The 20,139-nt window shown below is 39.3% G+C and overlaps 1 protein-coding gene across 9 annotated transcripts in view; it reads right to left on the bottom strand.

The window, feature by feature from the left end:
- Nucleotides 1-600: 600 nt before the first annotated feature.
- Nucleotides 601-20,139, bottom strand: part of KALRN (kalirin RhoGEF kinase) — a 678,650-nt gene continuing 659,111 nt past the window's right edge. For 8 of the 9 annotated variants that reach the window (XM_065943374.1, XM_065943379.1, XM_065943376.1 and 5 more), the window contains 3 exons: nucleotides 18,110-18,310; nucleotides 7,847-7,985; nucleotides 601-7,302 (listed from right to left, as the gene is read on the bottom strand). In XM_065943374.1, the coding sequence (XP_065799446.1) occupies nucleotides 6,757-7,302; nucleotides 7,847-7,985; nucleotides 18,110-18,310 (886 nt within the window). In that variant the 3' untranslated portion in view covers nucleotides 601-6,756. Of the gene's footprint in view, nucleotides 7,303-7,846; nucleotides 7,986-18,109; nucleotides 18,311-20,139 lie in introns of those variants that run through there. The other variant, XM_065943381.1, reaches the window with a different exon arrangement.

Genomic DNA, 20,139 nt, shown 5'->3' with positions numbered 1-20,139 from the left:
AAACCTCTTCCTACCCGGGGAGGTAAAATAAGGTGCACAGGGTGGTATGTGCTGGTGTGTGCAACAGAGCTCCTCCTTCAGGGCTTCCTCCCTCCACTTTAAATGAGATTTTTCCTTTACAGTATTAATTTTAACACACTCTAGTTAATTGACAATATACTATGAATTAGTTTCATTTGCATTTGGGTGGCACACACAGACTCTTTCAAAACCTGATTATGTCTGCATAGTCTAATCCAGACTCCTGGAGTTCACAATATATTGTGTAAACTTGTGAGATCCATCCCATATGGCCTAACAATTTTCTAACAAAGTTGCCAAATGAAACACCAGAATGAAGTTAACAACACACATTGAGGCTTATTTGGCATTTTTAGATAGAGAAATGCCTTAGAGTATTCAGGCTACAAAATTGTTCTTTTCTTTTCAAAATACTGGGCAAAATGTGATTTAATAAAACTGCAATATTTTCATCTTGTCAAAGGCTTTCGTATATTTGAAGGAAGAACAAAAAAATTATTCTTTTCTTTTACTGGACATTTTAATTCGAAAGAACAAAAGACCACCAGAAGTAATCTTTAATATAGTATATTTATAGGAATGCATAACTTGAGATGTACATTTTGAAGCTTCATCCATAACTTAGAACATTTACTGTAATGATAATAACAAGACAGCAATTCATCACTTTACAACATTACACATGAGTGATTTTGACTTACAAATAAAATATTTACAACCTACCTTTACAAAACGACATTGTGTGCATACAAAATGAACAACTGCAGAAAAATTTAAAAATAATGAGACAACCAAAAACCCAGAAGATACACTTAAGGCAGACCAGCAAGACACTGAAATAATTAAGGCTGTGGAATTCTTCTGCACCTTGAAAATATAGAGCTATTTATCAATACTGTGGAGTGATTTTAAATCAATTGTTACAAGCCTGATGGAAGTATGTACTTATATGTATATGTGTAATGGTCCCTATGGGGAAACCTGTCCACTTATGGATAAGGCCCTTTATCTGAATGGCCAGAGAAGCCCACCCCCAAACTCTCAAAAGACTTGGTGGGGAGGAATCACTCAAAACCAAGAGGTGCCAATAAAATTTGCAAACCAACTGTTAAATATTCAAATATATTCTTCTGACTCTAGGCAAACAATAACTTAAATGATGGTCCCATTATGTTTCAAGCTTTGTTCGTTTGGCTTTGTAGCATCAAAAGACAGCAAATAAATCCCCAATGAGTAGACTCTAACTCTACCCATCAGCCCTAATGGTTTTGAATGGCCCTAAATGGTTTTCTACTAGAAAACTGATCCACCTGGGCTGTCTTCAAATGGATAGATTTCTGCATATGAGCAATAACATATACATACATATTATACACTATATACATGTACAGATGTACATATATCCATATTTTCCAACAGTTTGCACTTTGATCACTACTGTTCTCTGACTAGGATCTCGTTCTTAAGAACATGTTTAGTTTTTTCACAGTCTTCACATTTGTCCTAACTACTAGTTTTACTTACTCACCTTCCCCATAGAGTAGGCCAAAGTTTGGCAGAAACAGAAGTAAAAGCACCAGGGTCAAAAAAAATCAATCATAGAGATGACATATATGGCTTAAGTTAGTAAGAGAAGATGTATGTTTTGTTACCTTCAAATTCATAACCACAGTCTTTGAGATCATAGTGACAGTCCCCATAATACTCCCAAGATGTGGCTTCATTTCTTGATGGAAGTCAGGCATTGATGTAACTCTTACACTAGCTATTCCTCAGCTAGTAAATTCATTTGCACTCTTTTCCATTTCTTCAGCTATCCTCACTATCCAAAATAACAGTTATCTGAATAAGCAGTTAATCTTGTTCATCTGAATAAAAACAAAATCTGACCACAATTTAGAATCTCCTAGCAAATAGGCTAACAGGAAACACAATAGCCCATGAGTATTAATTTCAATCTTTTCATAAATGTCCCTTAAAAATGAAAATTTGTCTTAGAGTAATTGTTTTTTCCTCTCCTCTAACTTCTGCATGTATTGAAAATAAGGGATAAATGTCTTTCATAGAAAATATGGACTGTATTCTACTATTTTTGTTTATATTTCTCACATGAATAATATTCTCTATTAAAGACATCTAATGCTATGGACAAATTTCAGCTGTTTTTAACCCTCTAGAATTAATGAAACAAAGAACCTTTTAGTTTTTAGAAAATGTATATTAACATAGTAGTTCCCCTTTTCTTAGTAGAGAATGGGTAAATCTTATCTTTTCTAACCTTAGTTATTCATTTCCTAATGATCCCTAGATTTTAAATAGCTAAGAAAACTGTAATGCAAATAAACCCACTGAAAGCTCACATGCTGTGGTTGCCTAACCCAGACTCCACAGAGATGCTACACAGGAGGGAAATAAATAAGCCCCACATTTCTCAAAACTGAACAAGGATGTGGTGAGTTTGCACTTTTTCCCTACTATGAAGACCCTCACGTTTGAAATATTTCCTCCTCTTTCAAATTTATGGGACAAAGTTTTACTTAATATACAGAAATAACCAGCATCTAGTTTATATTTGCCCCTTCGTAGTCTCGCAAATCTAAATGTCCATGCTCTTCCACAAGGCAAGAAAAAAGTAACAACTGACTCACCAGCACTAAATCATGGAGACTATGGAAAAACAAATATGCTACTTCCAGAACATCTAATTATCTAAAAAAAATGAAAGAGATCCAAAGTTTTCCCTCCAAAAACTAACAGTTCATTTCTACACCTGTGCATTTAATTTGCCTCTTATTATAGAAACCTGTGAGATTCTAAAGAAATGAGTTGTGATATCAGAAAGTATTTTATTCTCCTCTCTGCCCTCCCAGTGAGGAAAGTGGCTATTTGGGCTTTTCTCTTTATAAAGCTTGAGAAGAGAGTCGTGGTTACTTTGGAGGGCATCTTACTCTGTGCTTCTGCCATAAGACATACTCGAGAAAACAGTTTACTGACAAACACTTCATCAGCCCTCCTAACCTTTTTCTGTAAATAAGTTTTTAAATTATTGAAATTACAGGCTAAGATAAAAAAACATTCAGACAAAGAGCACCTAGTACTTCCAATTAAAATCAATTTACAGAATTTAATCTCATGAGTTTGTAAATGGTATCTAAAGACATGAATATTGAAATCTTGGAATGTTCAAAGTTACCATCAAAAAAATTCTTAGCACTGGCAGTGTGTAGCACTTTTTAAAAAATCCAAGTATTTTCTAGACATCCCAACTAAGGTATTTTCCCCACATTCCTATGAGATTAATTCCTCCCTCCTTCCCCCCAACTCCCATTTTCACAATGGGGATATTTGGGGCAGAAAAAAACCAGACTTTCTGTAAGAAAGGACGAATCAGGAACAGTTGAGGTTGAAACTCAAGAATTCCTGGGCTCACCCTATGTTCAGATGGTTTCATTTAAAAGATATTTTAAAGAAAAAATGCTGCAATATCAGTCAATCTAAATACAATGAACTTCTTTATCTCCCATCCTCCCCTCTGAAAGGCACTACTATTTATAAAGACTTGTGAGCCACAAAGCGCTGCAGCCAGCTTTTCCTCTGCTTCCTCTGTTCCCCCAAGAGTGTTCATGGCTCTGAGAGGCCTGAAGGACACCTCCAACGCTACAACTTTTTTTCTTAAAAATTTTCTCACATTCAACTGTAAGTGGATATAAATCTGTTTAATTTGAAAGCGATGTAAAAGATGTAGTAAATTACTATATATACCTTTAAAAAATTATTGTGAGTTGTCCCTGATCTTTTCCTTCTTTCTGCACCCCACTCATAAAACAAAAAAACCCAAAACCCTATACAATGGATATAAGCCAAGCAAGAAACTTGTGACTTTAACCAATGTTATTTTTCCCATTTCAACTGGAAGTTCATTCTTACTGATTCCTAGTTAAGTTTTAATTGCAAAAATTACCATAATAAGAAGGGGACTATTTTCCCATCTCTCCCCTCTTCTCTACCACAAAGTAATAAATATCTCTGCCAAAACAGGTACAAGAAAGGGGTTCCTAATCCTTCATTCCTTACCGCAGTTGCCCACAGAGCAACTAGAGTATATTTCCCAGCCCCATCTTCTGGGATTCCTTGTTATTTCCAACTTGCCAAAGAGAATTCCTGAATCAGGAACGCAATCACCTTATCCTCATTGGGAAGGACCAGGAGCTTTGCAGATACGATGTCTCCCTGTTAGCCTTCTTTAGTTATCAAACCATATAAAATATATACCCTTTCTCTTGGGGCCCCTATTAAATTCATTCTATTCTAATGATTGTACTTTGGCTCCAGTTAACAAAACCATACTAGCCTTCCATCTGGACCATTTCAACTCTGATGTGAAAGCTGTTATAAACGCTTTGGCTCTAACATTCTTGCCCTCCCAACAGCATGATTTCATTAATGCTCTCCTTGTAGTCTGGACACCATTGTCCTTCTCAAGCAAAAACTCAGCTTGTCTCCTACATGGTCATAAAAACTCATAAAGATTCATCAGGGGGCTTTTTAGTCGTCATCCACAGCGGACGAAACATAACTTGCCAAGCCATACCGTGCAGATATTCGGAATCCTCAGTGCCTGTATCTATCCCATGATGAGCCCGAGGGACCAGGCTTTCTTCTTTTATGTTGTATCTTATAACAAAGACATGCTTACTAAAAGAGTTTTTAGTAAACTTGCTTAAACTTTCAAAATATTTTATCATATAGTATTGGTATAGAACTATGGGTTTAAATGAAGAATACGAAGGGTTAGTCAAGAGAGAGCTCTGAGAAAGTAGCCTTGGTGGCCCAGGGCCATTCGAAAACTAGGAAACAAATACAGTCAGAACCAGTTTCCACTTATTTGGTTAATCCTGAAAATACATAAGTGCTATATAGTCTTATTGCTTGTACTTTCTACTAATTTATTAGTCTATAATCTTAGATGGGATGAGGTGGAGCATGGATGAAGAAGTTGACTTTGAAGTCAATGGAAAAGAATGATGAGCATTTTTAATTCTACATTTCCACTGCGGGAATAAGTATTTTTATATATTAAAGTTCAGGCTTAGTTTCCATCATTCTTCTACATTAAGATAGGATTGTAGTCCTATTTATCCTTCGTAAACTCTCTGCTTGCACTTCTGTGCTGCATGATTTTAATTTTCTCATCTTTTTATGAGAGAAGCAATGCCATTAAACCTGATTTGAACAGACACTTAAGTTATATTTTTTAAAATAGCATTTGCATAAGAGTAATTTTAAAAACTAGGAAACAAAGGATGGATCATGTACAAAAACACAAAAATAAAATCTCCCAAAAAACAAAAAAAAAAAAAAGGGGGGGGGAGAAAGAAAGAGACCATGAAATGCCCAGGTTTAATTTTTTTTTCCACCAGTGGAAAAAAAGGCAGTTCATAACCATCTTGTATGGAGAATATATACCAGAAAGCAGCATCAGCCTCAGAATGCAATTAGTCCTTTTAGTCCAGGGAAATATTGGTGGCTGAGCAGTGATAGATATTGCATCGCAGTTAAAACTCAATGCTCTGCTAGGATGACGTATCAGATTTTATACCATGGCTTCGAAAAGGACTTGGGACCAGGCCTTTGAAAGGCCTATATGGCTGCTTCCTTTTGGTAAGCACCCCTTCATTTCTATAAGGGGTTAGAAATAAAGCAGGCTAACTTTCTGAGGACTGCAATCTACAGCTGCAGAAGACATCAGAAAGTGTTGTTACGTGTTCACAGGAACTGCAGGAAAGGTTTCTATTTGCACTTTTGTATGAACCTGTTTTATTCGTTACCTATTTCAAACCAAGTGTAGACATAAAAAATAGCCCCACAACTCATTCTATATTTGGACTTATTCCCTGGCCGGCTTTCCTGCCAGAGGAACTCTGAGCTGCCAGTGAATCTGGGGATAGCATTTCATAAATAGAACCTAGGTTAGTCAAGTACCTGTGACCAAGAGAAAAATCTTCTCACTCACAGATTGCAAAAGGGTAACATTGCTTTCTCTTAATGCACAGGTTCTGGTAAAAGAGTTCTATACAAGATTTATAAAATGCTCTAAAAAAAAAAACAAAACTGTCATCTAATTGTGCTTAATCAAAACAATGTAATGCTTCGGTACATAAGTTACTGTCTTAACTGGAGCACTCAAAGTTACTTAAGATTGATTTCATATATATCTCTATATTATAAAACTCTGAAAGTTGAATGTGATATATTTTTACCGTATGTGTACATGTATCCTATTAAGAAACTATATGTAAGTAATCTAAACCAGTATAGTTGACATACATGACATCTTTGTTAAATAGAACTTCTTGCTTAAGATTTCAGCAAAGGCAGGAACCTTTATACTTTCTTCAGTGATCTTATATTTTGCCAAGTTAACCACTCATTTTGGAACACAATTAAAATTTCATAACAGCTGCTATTCTTGTTATCGCTGCCTCTCTTCTGAATACTTTCCATGACTCTGTACATCTGTATCTCTTCTGAACAACCTTCTGGAAAGTCCCTGGATTTAGAGTGATTTCACTGCTGCTCAGACTTTGAAAAACCACTGAGGAGGTTTAAGAGGTACATCTCTCAATCCAGAGAACCACATGGAGTGAATGATGGACAGAATTATCTACAGACACATTCAGTCTAACTTTGGTTCACACTGCACTTCCATGTGAAACCACGAGGGCTGGGGGATGGCTACGTGCCTTGGTTTAGCCGATTGACAATGTAGCTCTTGACGTTCGGAATGGGGCGCACATCATTCTGATGCTTGCGACGCTCAATGAAGCACGCCAAGCGGGAGGTGTCCAGGGGGATCTTGGAGTAGCTGCCATTGTGGGGCTGCAGCCACGGATGCTGCAGGCAGGTGGCTGCCGTGGGCCGCCTCCGAAAGTCTTCCTGTAGGATCACATTGATGAAATCTCTGGCAGCATTGCTCACACCGCAGAAGTACTCATGGGGGAAGCTGAAGTCCACCCTGCACACATTGATACACGTCTCCTCCTTGCTCTCATCCAAGAAGGGGGAGACCCCACTCAGCATGACGTATGTCAAAACCCCGATGCTCCAGATGTCAGTGCCCAGGGATACAGGGATGCCCTGGATCACTTCTGGGGCAGCAAACTCGGGGTTCCCCAGCAGGTGGTGGATATGGAAGTGACCTGAGATCTGGACAGCATCCTCCAAGTCAATGAGCTTCACTCGAGGCACTGGAATCCGTAGGTCAATGAGCAGGTTTTCAGGCTGCAGAGATCCAAGGAGGTGGGGAAGAAAGAAGGCAAGTTCAGCTCTGTTTTGACTACCTGTAGGACTCCAGCCACTCCAACACGGTTCTGCTATTCTTTGATAAAGCCTGTAGTGTGTGGGATGTTCCCTATGCTTCAAACTGAAATAAACTCTGAGGCTGGATGGTACTTCAGAGAAGTTGGTTGACACTGAAAATCCTGTCTTAACTACCCTTCTGCACTGAAAAAGTAAATTATTTATTTGGGGGGAACAGGGCTTCTTTTAGAAAAACATAGCAACATTTAGTGATTCCTTCTATAAAGTTAGACAAAGTGGCTAAAGCCTACCTACCTTCTCTTACCCCAGATATTATGTGACTCTGATGTGTTCTCATTAATTCAATAATAACACACAAATTGTGTGACAACCCATTTTGTGTTTAATATTCATAGGGATTCTAATGCAAGAAAATAAAATAAAATGAGAATTTATATCCCTCAAGGGCAATGACTGGCAGGTTGAACTTAACCATTTCTCTGCTAGGGTTGCTATTTCTTATTACCTTTATGTCCAAATGTGCAACTCTGCAGTTGTGAAGGTACTGCAGGGCTTCCATGATGTCTCGAATGTAGAAAGCTACTTTTTCTTCCATCAGCTCATCATGATTCATAAGGTAGTCTAAGAGTCGGCCATCGTCCATCCTGAAAAAAGGGAAGAAAAGGCAAAGGAAATATGTTTGCAAAGAAAACAAAAAAATAGCACACACATGAATCTGTAAGATTGCTAATATTTCTCCTATTTCCTATTATAAATGAAGATCAGTGTTGCAAGACATGTGCATTTTAGTTAGAGTCCAAAGTTAGTACAATGTTCAGAACTTATATTAAAAAGATATATAGATAATAGATATGGAGGAGATAGAAAGAGATAGAAATAGATGGATAGATAAGAGAGAATGCATGCTTCAGGGAGGAAATCTGTATAATCTTAAGACACGTTGTGAATGCCTGTTCTGTCGCTTCAGTTGTGTCCAACTCTGCAACACTGTGGACTGTAGCCCGGCAGACTCTCTCCATTGAAATTGCTCACAAGGAAAGTTTGACATCCCTTTAAGAGAGATTAGATTGCAAAACAGAGAAAGGAAGGAGACAGAGAGATCTTGCAACTGTCTGAATAACTGGAATCTGGGGGCTTCAAGGAGCCTCACATGTGTTTTGCAAATTGCTTTTCCTTTGCCAGCTTTTAGTTGGGGAAAAGTAGCAAGTAGGCAAAATTTGACCTTGACATTCACGACCCCTTCTTGAATCCTACTCCTCCTGGGCAACTATCCAACTTTAAAAACTATGCCTGAGAGCCTGCTAGGAGGAACCAGCCAAACCTAGACTTGAGTCCTGGTTCTGCCACACACAGGCTGGGGGCTTGGAACAAGTCATTTAAACTCTGTGTTGGGAGGAGCCAAGATGGCGGAGGAGTAGGACGGAGAGACCACTTTCTCTCCTAGAAATTCATCAAAAAAATAACAGAACGCAGAGCAAACGTCACAAAACAACTTCTGATCGCTAGCTGAGGTCATCAGGCACCCAGAAAAGCAGCCCATTGTCTTCGAAAGGAGGTAGGACAAAATATAAAAGATAAAAAGCGAAACAAAAGAGCTAAGGACGGAGATCCGTCCCGGGAAGGGACTTAATAGAAGACGTTCCCAGACACCGGGAAACCCTCGCACTGGCGGGCCTGGGGGAAGTGTTGGAATCTCAAGAGTTTGAATCTGACTGGGAGGGATAGAATAAATAAAACCCACAGATTACGAGCCTAAAAGCAACTCCCAGCAGAAAAGTACCCCAGACGCCCGCATCCGCAACCAGCAAGTGGGGGCGGAACGGAGAGGAGCGGGCGGCATTACTTGGGGCTGGATCCGGGCCTGAGCGCCCTGAGGACAATCAGAGGGAGCTTTTGTGAGTTGCCAGCTTGAACTGTGGGAGAGCAAGAGAGAAAATTAACCGGCCGGAACACACTGCCGGCCGTTCGCAGAACAAAGGGACCGAGATTCTGGGCGGCCGAAGTCCGCCGGGAGGGTCGCGGCGAGACGGAGGGCGCGGGCGCCCGACCGGCGCGGGCGGGAACTGGGGCTGGGGACGCGGAGGGCAGAGGGCGCGCACGCCCGACTGGCGCCGGCGGGGACTGAGACTCGGACCGCGCAGGGCAGAAGACGCGCCGCACCCGGGGAGAGAGCGCCCGTCAAGCGCCTGGCTGCCTGGGCCGCTCGGGCGGCGTGGGGCCGGAGCGCGGGCCCAGCTTTGTGTGCCGCGCTTTTGTGAATCGCCTGAGGGCTGGAGCCGCGCGCAGCGTGGCGCGCGCTTCAGACAGAACAGCCCGGAGCCTGAGCAGCGCAGACCGAGAAAACAGCGCAAGCCTCTCCCGGGAGCGCCGGCCCCTCCCCGCACGGCCCTTCCCCGCACGGCCCCTCCCCGCAGCGCGATGGAACTAGCTACCTGAATAAGAATCCACCTCCGCCCCCTGTGTCAGGGCGGAAATTAGGCGCGGAAGAGACCGGCAACAGAACCCAAATAAACAAAGGGACCCGCTTCAGAAGGGACCGGTGCAACAGATTAAAATCCCTGAAGAAACCACCGACTGACTACACCGGAAGGGCCTGTAGATATCGAGAAGTGTAAGCTGGAACGAGGAGCTATCTGAAGCTGAGCCGAACCCACACTGACCGCAACAGCTCCAGAGAAATTCCTAGATATATTTTTTCTTTTTCTTTTCTTTTTTTTTTTTTAAGTAAGGGGAAAAAAAATTTTTTTTTTCTTTTTTCTTGGTTCTCTTTTATTTTCCTTTAAAAATTCCTTATTACTCCCCCATTACTCCTTAACTTTCATAGATTTTTACGATTTTTTTTAATTAGGCAAAACAATTTTTTTCTTTCTTTTTTCTTTTTCTTCTTTTTTTTCTGTTCTTTTTTCTTCTTCTCTTCTATTTTCTTTTTCTTTTTCTCTTATTTCTTTTAAAGCCCTCTAGCACTCCTTTTACTACGCCTTAATTTTCATTTTCAATCCACTATAACCTTACAGAAGAAAGGGAAAAAAAAAAAAAAAGAAGAAGAGAAGCCCTATTTTTATACCAAACTTCATATATATTTCTAAAATTTCTTTTGTGTGTTTTGGTTTTTGTTTTTAATATAGTATTTTTAAGAGTCTAACCTCTACTCTAGATTTTTAATTTTTGTTTTTCAGTATATGATATAAATTGTGAACATTTAAGAATCCAATATTCAGCTCCCATTTTTATTCACGAGTGTGTTGATTATTCTCTCCCAATCTTGACTCTGTTTTCTACCTCAGAACACCTCTATTTCCTCCTTTCCCCTTCTCTTCCCAATCCAATTCTGTGAATCTTTGTGGGTGTCTGGGCTACGGAGAACACTCTGGGATCAGACAACTTCGTAGATCTGTCTCTCTCCTCTTGAGTCCCCCTCTTTCTCCTCCTGCCCATCTCTATCTCCCTCCTCCCTCTCCTCTTCTCCATGTAACTCGGTGAACCTCTCTGGGTATCCCTAACAGGGGAGAAACTTTCCACCATTAACACAGAAGTTTTATTATCAGTGCTGTATAGTTGGAGAAGTCCTGAGACTACAGGAAGAATAAAACTGAAATCCAGAAGCAGGAGACTTAAGCCCAAAACCTGAGAACACCAGAAAACTCCTGACTACATGGATCTTTAAGTAATAAGTGACCGTACAAAAGCCTCCATACCTGCACCGAAACCAACCACCACCCAAGAGCCAATAAGTTTTAGAGCACGACATACCACGCAAGTTCTCCAGCAACGCAGGAACATTGCCCTGAACGTCAACATACAGACAGCCCAAGGTCACACCTAACATATAGACCCATCTCAAAACTCATTACTGGGCACTCCATTGCTATCCAAAGAGAAGAAATCAAGATCCGCATACCAGAACACTGACGCAAGCTTCGCTAATCAGGAAACCTTGACAAGCCAATCGTCTAACCCCACCCACTGGGTAAAACCTCCACAATAAAAAGGAACCACAGACCTGCAGAATACAGAAAGCCCACTCCAGACACAGCAATCTAAACAAGATGAAAAGGCAGAGAAATACCCAACAGGTAAAGGAACATGAAAAAAGCCCACCAAGTCAAACAAAAGAGGAGGAGATAGGAAATCTACCTGAAAAAGAATTTAGAATAATGGTAATAAAAATGATCCAAAATCTTGAAAGCAAAATGGAGGTACAGATAAATAGCCTGGAGACAAAGATTGAAAAGATGCAAGAAATGTTTAATAAAGATCTAGAAGAAATAAAAAAGAGTCAATTAAAAATGAATAATGCAATGAATGAGATCAAAAACACTCTGGAGGGAACCAAGAGTAGAATAACGGAGACAGAAGATAGGATAAGTGAGGTAGAAGATAAAATGGTGGAAATAAATGAAGCAGAGAGGAAAAAAGAAAAAAGGATCAAAAGAAATGAGGACAACCTCAGGGACCTCTGGGACAATGTGAAACGCCCCAACATTCGAATCATAGGAGTCCCAGAAGAAGAAGACAAAAAGAAAGGCCATGAGAAAATACTCGAGGAGATAATAGCTGAGAACTTCCCTAAAATGGGGAAGGAAATAGCCACCCAAGTCCAAGAAACCCAGAGAGTCCCAAACAGGATAAACCCAAGGCGAAACACCCCAAGACACATATTAATCAAATTAACAAAGATCAAACACAAAGAACAAATACTAAAAGCAGCAAGGGAGAAACAACAAATAACACACAAAGGGATTCCTATAAGGATAACAGCTGATCTATCAATAGAAACCCTCCAGGCCAGAAGGGAATGGCAGGACATACTGAAAGTAATGAAAGAGAATAACCTACAACCTAGATTACTGTACCCAGCAAGGATCTCATTCAGATATGAAGGAGAATTCAAAAGCTTTACAGACAAGCAAAAGCTGAGAGAATTCAGCACCACCAAACCAGCTCTTCAACAAATGCTAAAGGATCTTCTCTAGACAGGAAATGCAGAAAGGTTGTATAAACGTGAACCCAAAACAACAAAGTAAATGACAACGGGACCACACCTATCAATAATTACCTTAAATGTAAATGGGTTGAATGCCCCAACCAAAAGACAAAGATTGGCTGAATGGATACAAAAACAAGACCCCTATATATGCTGTCTACAAGAGACCCACCTCAAAACAAGGGACACATACAGACTGAAAGTGAAGGGCTGGAAAAAAATATTTCACGCAAACGGAGACCAAAAGAAAGCAGGAGTCGCAATACTCATATCAGATAAAATAGACTTCCAAATAAAGGATGTGAAAAGAGACAAAGAAGGACACTACATAATGATCAAAGGATCAATCCAAGAAGAAGATATAACAATTATAAATATATATGCACCCAACATAGGAGCACCGCAATATGTACGGCAAACACTAACGAGTATGAAAGAGGAAATTAATAGTAACACAATAATAGTGGGAGACTTTAATACCCCACTCACAACCATGGATAGATCAACTAAACAGAAAATCAACAAGGAAACACAAACCTTAAATGATACAATGGACCAGCTAGACCTAATTGATATCTATAGGACATTTCACCCCAAAACAATCAACTTCACCTTTTTCTCAAGTGCACACGGAACCTTCTCCAGAATAGATCACATCCTGGGCCATAAATCTGGTCTTGGAAAATTCAAAAAAATTGACATCATTCCAGTCATCTTTTCTGACCACAGTGCAGTAAGATTAGATCTCAATTACAGGAAAAAAATTGTTAAAAATTCCAACATATGGAGGCTAAATAACACACTTCTGAATAACCAACAAATCATAGAAGAAATCAAAAAAGAAATCAAAGTATGTATAGAAATAAATGAAAATGAAAACACAACAACCCAAAACCTATGGGACACTGTAAAAGCAGTGCTAAGGGGAAGGTTCATAGCATTACAGGCACACATCAAGAAACAAGAAAAAAGCCAAATAAATAACCTAACTCTACACCTAAAGCAATTAGAGAAGGAAGAAATGAAGAACCCCAGGGTTAGCAGAAGGAAAGAAATCTTAAAAATTAGGGCAGAAATAAATGCGAAAGAAACTAAAGAGACCATAGCAAAAATCAACAAAGCTAAAAGCTGGTTTTTTGAAAAAATAAACAAAATTGACAAACCATTAGCAAGACTCATTAAGAAACAAAGAGAGAAGAACCAAATTAACAAAATAAGAAATGAAAAGGGTGAGATCACAACAGACAACACTGAAATCCAAAGGATCATAAGAGACTACTACCAGCAGCTCTATGCCAATAAAATGGACAACTTGGATGAAATGGACAAATTCTTAGAAAAGTATAACTTTCCAAAACTGAACCAGGAAGAAATAGAAGATCTTAACAGAGTCATCACAAGCAAGGAAATCGAAACTGTAATCAGAAATCTTCCAGCAAACAAAAGCCCAGGACCAGATGGCTTCACAGCTGAATTCTACCAAAAATTTAGAGAAGAGCTAACACCTATCTTACTCAAACTCTTCCAGAAAATTGCAGAAGAAGGTAAACTTCCAAACTCATTCTATGAGGCCACCATCACCCTAATTCCAAAACCAGACAAAGATGCCACAAAAAAAGAAAACTACAGGCCAATATCACTGATGAACATAGATGCAAAAATCCTTAACAAAATTCTAGCAAACAGAATCCAACAACATATTAAAAAAATCATACACCATGACCAAGTGGGCTTTATCCTAGGAATGCAAGGATTCTTTAATATCCGCAAATCAATCAACGTAATACACCACATTAACAAATTGAAAGATAAAAACCATATGATTATCTCAATAGATGCAGAGAAAGCCTTTGACAAAATTCAACACTCATTTATGATTAAAACTCTCCAGAAAGCAGGAATAGAAGGAACATACCTCAACATAATAAAAGCTATATATGACAAACCCACAGCAAGCATCACCCTCAATGGTGAAAAATTGAAAGCATTTCCTCTGAAATCAGGAACAAGACAAGGATGCCCACTCTCACCACTACTATTCAACATAGTGTTGGAAGTTTTGGCCACAGCAATCAGAGCAGAAAAAGACATAAAAGGAATCCAGATAGGAAAAGAAGAAGTGAAACTCTCGCTGTTTGCAGATGACATGATCCTCTACATAGAAAACCCTAAAGACTCTTCCAGAAAATTACTAGAGCGAATCAATGAATATAGTAAAGTTGCAGGATATAAAATTAACACACAGAAATCCCTTGCATTCCTATACACTAACAATGAAAAAACAGAAAGAGGAATTAAGGAAACAATACCATTCACCATTGCAACAAAAAGAATAAAATACTTACGAGTATATCTACCTAAAGAAACAAAAGATCTATACATAGAAAACTATAAAACACTGATGAAAGAAATCAAAGAGGACACAAACAGATGGAGAAACATACCGTGCTCATGGATTGGAAGAATCAATATTATCAAAATGGCTATTCTACCCAAAGCAATCTATAGATTCAATGCAATCCCTATCAAGTTACCAACGGTATTTTTCACAGAACTAGAACAAATAATTTCACAATTTGTATGGAAATACAAAAAACCTCGAATAGCCAAAGTAATCTTGAGAAAGAAGAATGGAACTGGAGGAATCAACCTGCCTGACTTCAGACTCTACTACAAAGCCACAGTCATCAAGACAGTATGGTACTGGCACAAAGACAGAAATATAGATCAATGGAATAGAATAGAAAGCCCAGAGATAAATCCACGAACCTATGGACACCTCATCTTTGACAAAGGAGGCAAGGATATACAATGGAAAAAAGACAATCTCTTTAATAAGTGGTGCTGGGAAAACTGGTCAACCACTTGTAAAAGAATGAAACTAGAACACTTTCTAACACCATACACAAAAATAAACTCAAAATGGATTAAAGATCTAAATGTAAGACCAGAAACTATAAAACTCCTAGAGGAGAACATAGGCAAAACACTCTCCGACATAAATCACAGCAAGATCTTCTATGACCCACCTCCCAGAATATTGGAAATAAAAGCAAAAATAAACAAATGGGACCTAATGAAAATTAAAAGCTTTTGCACAACAAAGGAAACTATAAGTAAGGTGAAAAGACAGCCCTCAGATTGGGAGAAAATAATAACAAATGAGGAAACAGACAAAGGATTAATCTCAAAAATATACAAGCAACTCCTGAAGCTCAATTCCAGAAAAATAAACGACCCAATCAAAAAATGGGCCAAAGAACTAAACAGACATTTCTCCAAAGAAGACATACAGATGGCTAACAAACACATGAAAAGATGCTCAACATCACTCATCATCAGAGAAATGCAAATCAAAACCACAATGAGGTACCATTACACGCCAGTCAGGATGGCTGCTATCCAAAAGTCTACAAGCAATAAATGCTGGAGAGGGTGTGGAGAAAAGGGAACCCTCTTACACTGTTGGTGGGAATGCAAACTAGTACAGCCACTATGGAAAACAGTGTGGAGATTTCTTAAAAAACTGGAAATAGAACTGCCATATGACCCAGCAATACCACTTCTAGGCATACACACTGAGGAATCCAGATCTGAAAGAGACACGTGCACCCCAATGTTCATTGCAGCACTGTTTATAATAGCCAGGACATGGAAGCAACCCAGATGCCCATCAGCAGATGAATGGATAAGGAAGCTGTGGTACATATACACCATGGAATATTACTCAGCCGTTAAAAAGAATTCATTTGAATCAGTTCTAATGAGATGGATGAAACTGGAGCCCGTTATACAGAGTGAAGTAAGCCAGAAAGATAAAGAACATTACAGTATACTAACACATATATACGGAATTTAGATAGATGGTGGCGATAACCCTATATGCAAAACAGAAAAAGTGACACAGAAGTACAGAACAGACTGTTGAACTCTGGGGGAGAACGTGAGGGTGGGATGTTTTGAAAGAACAGCATGTATATTATCTATGGTGAAACGGACCACCAGCCCAGGTGGGATACATGAGTCAGGTGCTCGGGCCTGGTGCACTGGGAGGACCCTGAGGAGTCGGGTGGGGAGGGAGGTGGGAGGGGGGATCGGGATGGGGAATACGTGTAACTGTATGGCTGATTCATGTCAATGTATGACAAAACCCACTGAAATGTTGTAAAGTGATTGGCCTCCAACTAATAAAATAATATTAAAAAAATAAAATAAAATAAAATAAAAATAAAAGCTAAAAAAAATAAAAATAAAAAAAAAATAAACTCTCTGTGTTTTGCTTTCTTTATCTTTAAAGTGAGAGTAACAACAACAACAATAGCAATCCCTATTTCATCTATGCGGACTGTTTATGGATCAAGTGAGACAATGAGTGAGGCATTAAAGCATAACTGGTAGCAATAGCAAGTGTGCAATAAATAGCAACTATTTTCAGGTACCCTGTGCCCATTTCTCGGAGAAGGCAATGGCAACCCACTCCAGTATTCTTGCCTGGAAAGTCCCATGGACGGAGGAGCCTGGTAGGTTGTAGTCCGTGGGGTCGTGAAGACACGACTGAGCGACTTCACTTTCAGGCTTTGGAGAAGGGAATGGCAACCCACTCCAGTGTTCTTGCCTGGAGAATCTCAGGGACGGTGGAGCCTGGTAGGCGGCCGTCTATGGGGTTGCACAGAGTCGGACACGACTGAAGCGACTTAGCAGCAGCAGCAGTAGCAGCAACAGTGCCCTCTTTAGCAGGAAGTGACCAGATGTCAGATAGCTGTTCTCTAACATGCACTGGGCCATTGAAGACCAACCCCGAGAAAGGCCCAGGCAGAGGAGCCTGAGCCAGAATCAGAAGCTACTTTTGAGTACAGCTGACATCCTCCCACCAAGTTCCCATTCTCTTCTCTAGCTTGTTCCTTCCCACCAGCTTGTTTTCTTCTCCTGCTTTCCTTGACAGGATCAAAGGCCTAAATCACAGTTGAAAGCTGTAAATGGAGGTGCCACTCTACTATACACAGGTACATGTGGAGCCACACACAGTATTGGTCTCCAGGATAAATGTCTGTCTTCTCTCCAGGCCCAGGGCCTCGTCACACCAATCAGACAACATTTCTATGAGGGATCAATACTTCTGAAAAGACTGTCCTCTTGGGCCTCTGTAAGATTTCTCTAAACTACAGGGCATGATCTCTGTTCCTAGCTTGGGGAAGGAGTGGTAAGGATGTGACCTTATTGCTCTCTTCTGGGACCCAGTATGTAGCCCCAAGTATACAGGGATACATACTGGAATGAGTGGAAGTTTTTGAAGGTCTGGAATGACAGGAAGTCTGGAATGAATGGAAGGTTTTGAAAGTAAGATTTTACCCTTAAAGGACTTTCTTGGGGGTAGATTGGGGATGCTATAGCAGTAGATAGATGCACAAACTCCTCTCTTTCATTTCAATTTCACCCCTGTCAATGAGCCCTTTGCCAGTAAGCTTTTCCTAAACTCCTGCCCAGTCCAAGAGCCCATAAGAGAAAGAAGATGAAAACTGGAGTGAGACAGGTGTGGGTTCAAGTCCCAGCTTCTCCATTTCCTAGTTTTAAGGAGCTACTTTTAATGAACTTCCTTATCTCTGATTTTCTGATCTATAAAATGGGAATCACATTTTTATACAATGGAGGGGAGACTGTATGTACATACAACACTTTGTAAGCTAGAGGCATTGTATGAAATGTAACTGCCATTTCCATTCATTGTAAGCAAGAAATAAGCCAAACAGCTGGGGACCGTGTTCAAGAGATGATACTGGTACTTACAGTTCCAAAATGAGGATGTAGGAAGTGGGGGACTCATAGGTGTCATGGAGAGTGATGTACTGGGGGTGCTGCAGGTGCTGAAGCAGGGCAGCCTCGTGGGCAGCCTGCTCTTTTTTCTTCATTTTTTTACTAACAAATTTCACAGCGACATCTTTGCGAGTAGCTTTGTGAATGCACTTCTTTACTATGGAGAACCGGCCTCTGGAAAACAAAAGGGAGAAAATGTTTTGCCAAGATTCCTCAACCAACTAGGTATCATTTTATTCAAGGATGCGAGAAGTTTTATCCAAAGTGGTTAGACAGTAACATTTTATTATTATAGAAATCTACTTTTTTGCATTTTTAACTATAACATTATCATTCAAAATTGTTAACTATAATATTATCTTTCCTTCCTTAGCATTTTAGGGTTCTCCAAGATGCAAAAAGCTAAATAACATTTTTAGTCAATAAACATCAACTACAAGTTCAGTTTTCTGAACAGAGTATATTTCTATAAAATACAACAGTAAGAATATCAAAGAAGGAGGAAATCTGCTCTATGATAATTTCAAAACATTTTCTAAAGAGGCAATTTTTTTCATCTTATTTTATATTTCTTATCCTTTTGTTACAGAAAATTTCCTATATACACAAAAGTAGAGAGAAGGGTATAACAGATCTTCTATGTACCCAGCAGCCGGTATCAACAATTATCAACATTTTGCCAACCTTTCATCTACTCTTTACCTATCTCCTGCCCGTTTTTTGTTTTGTTTTGTTTTTTTCTGGAGTGTTTTAAAATGCATGTTATTTCTCATGTAAATACTAAGTTTTCACCTCTAATTTGACAAAGACATTTAAAAATACATCACTACCACCCCATTTTCACATCTAACAAAAATAACTACACCTAAATTAAACTGATTCCCAGACTTACCTATAGGCCTGTGGAAGGCAGTAAGAAAGTAACACAGAAGGAGAAACTGGTTGGCAATGGAAGAAGAGAGAGGGAAGCCTGAAGAGGTGACAAGGCAGCAACATTCAGAATCTGTCCGTGAGGTGCCCTAACCCAAGAGAAGGGGAGTGAGAAGTCCTAGGGCGGTCCACGCATCTAGCAGAAATGAAGCCATCAGATATCACGGCCACCACTAAGACTGTCCAGTTGACTCCTTGACCTGGCTCTGTGTTCACCAAGCAACTTCCTGATAGTAACTGTAAATTTTCCCCAAAGAAGAGAAAGCCCTAATTAACAAAGCAAGTACTAGACAAATGCCTATTACACACCAGACATCAATCTTGGCATAGTGAACAAGTGTTTGGCCAAATTCGCTGTTCTATTTAACATTATCAAGTAATAATTTGCCATCCTGGGTTTTAACAACACTCTCTCTTGTTTGTTTCCTATAAGTCACTCCTTCCAGAGGACTTTAAATGGAGGAAAACAACTGATTGCTGAAGAGAGATCTGAATTGGTGGTTATGTCACAGTATTGCTACCTTAATTTTTAAAATATATTTTGTGTTTATCAATGTTAAGCATTCCTATGGTTTAAAAAGTCATTAGCTTTAGCAAAGTTTGTCATCAAAAGCAGTAGTATCTCATTCTCCATTCATCACCATTTTTCTTCCCACAGAGGCAGTTTAATATATTTTGCTGATTTTTCAGATATTTTCTTCTATGGCACTAAGTATAGTATGTTTCATATGACTACTTCTTGATTTTTCAGTTTTAGTTATTATCTGTTGACATCCCACTATGGAAGATGAGATTTTAGCCTCTTTCCTTCCTTTGTCTCTACTGCATAACCACTTTCCCCATTCCCTGTCCTTCCAAGAGAATTATATTGTAATCAATATTCAGTTTTTCCATTATTGCAACTATGTGAAGTGCTGGTCACAGTTGAACCTCTAGTAAAGTAAGATAATTTTTCATGTTTGTAGTAAAATACATTCTTTAATCATTTCTGACCAAGAGTGCATTTGAAATAAGTTGTGGAGATTTACATATCTAAAATATGCTTATTCTACATTTATAATTGATTGTTAGGT

The sequence above is a fragment of the Muntiacus reevesi genome, chromosome 8 (genome assembly GCF_963930625.1).
Source record: "Muntiacus reevesi chromosome 8, mMunRee1.1, whole genome shotgun sequence".
NCBI classification, from domain to species: Eukaryota; Metazoa; Chordata; class Mammalia; order Artiodactyla; family Cervidae; genus Muntiacus; species Muntiacus reevesi.
Note: the sequence above shows the minus strand (reverse complement) of the source record. Positions and strands in the feature narration are given on the sequence as shown.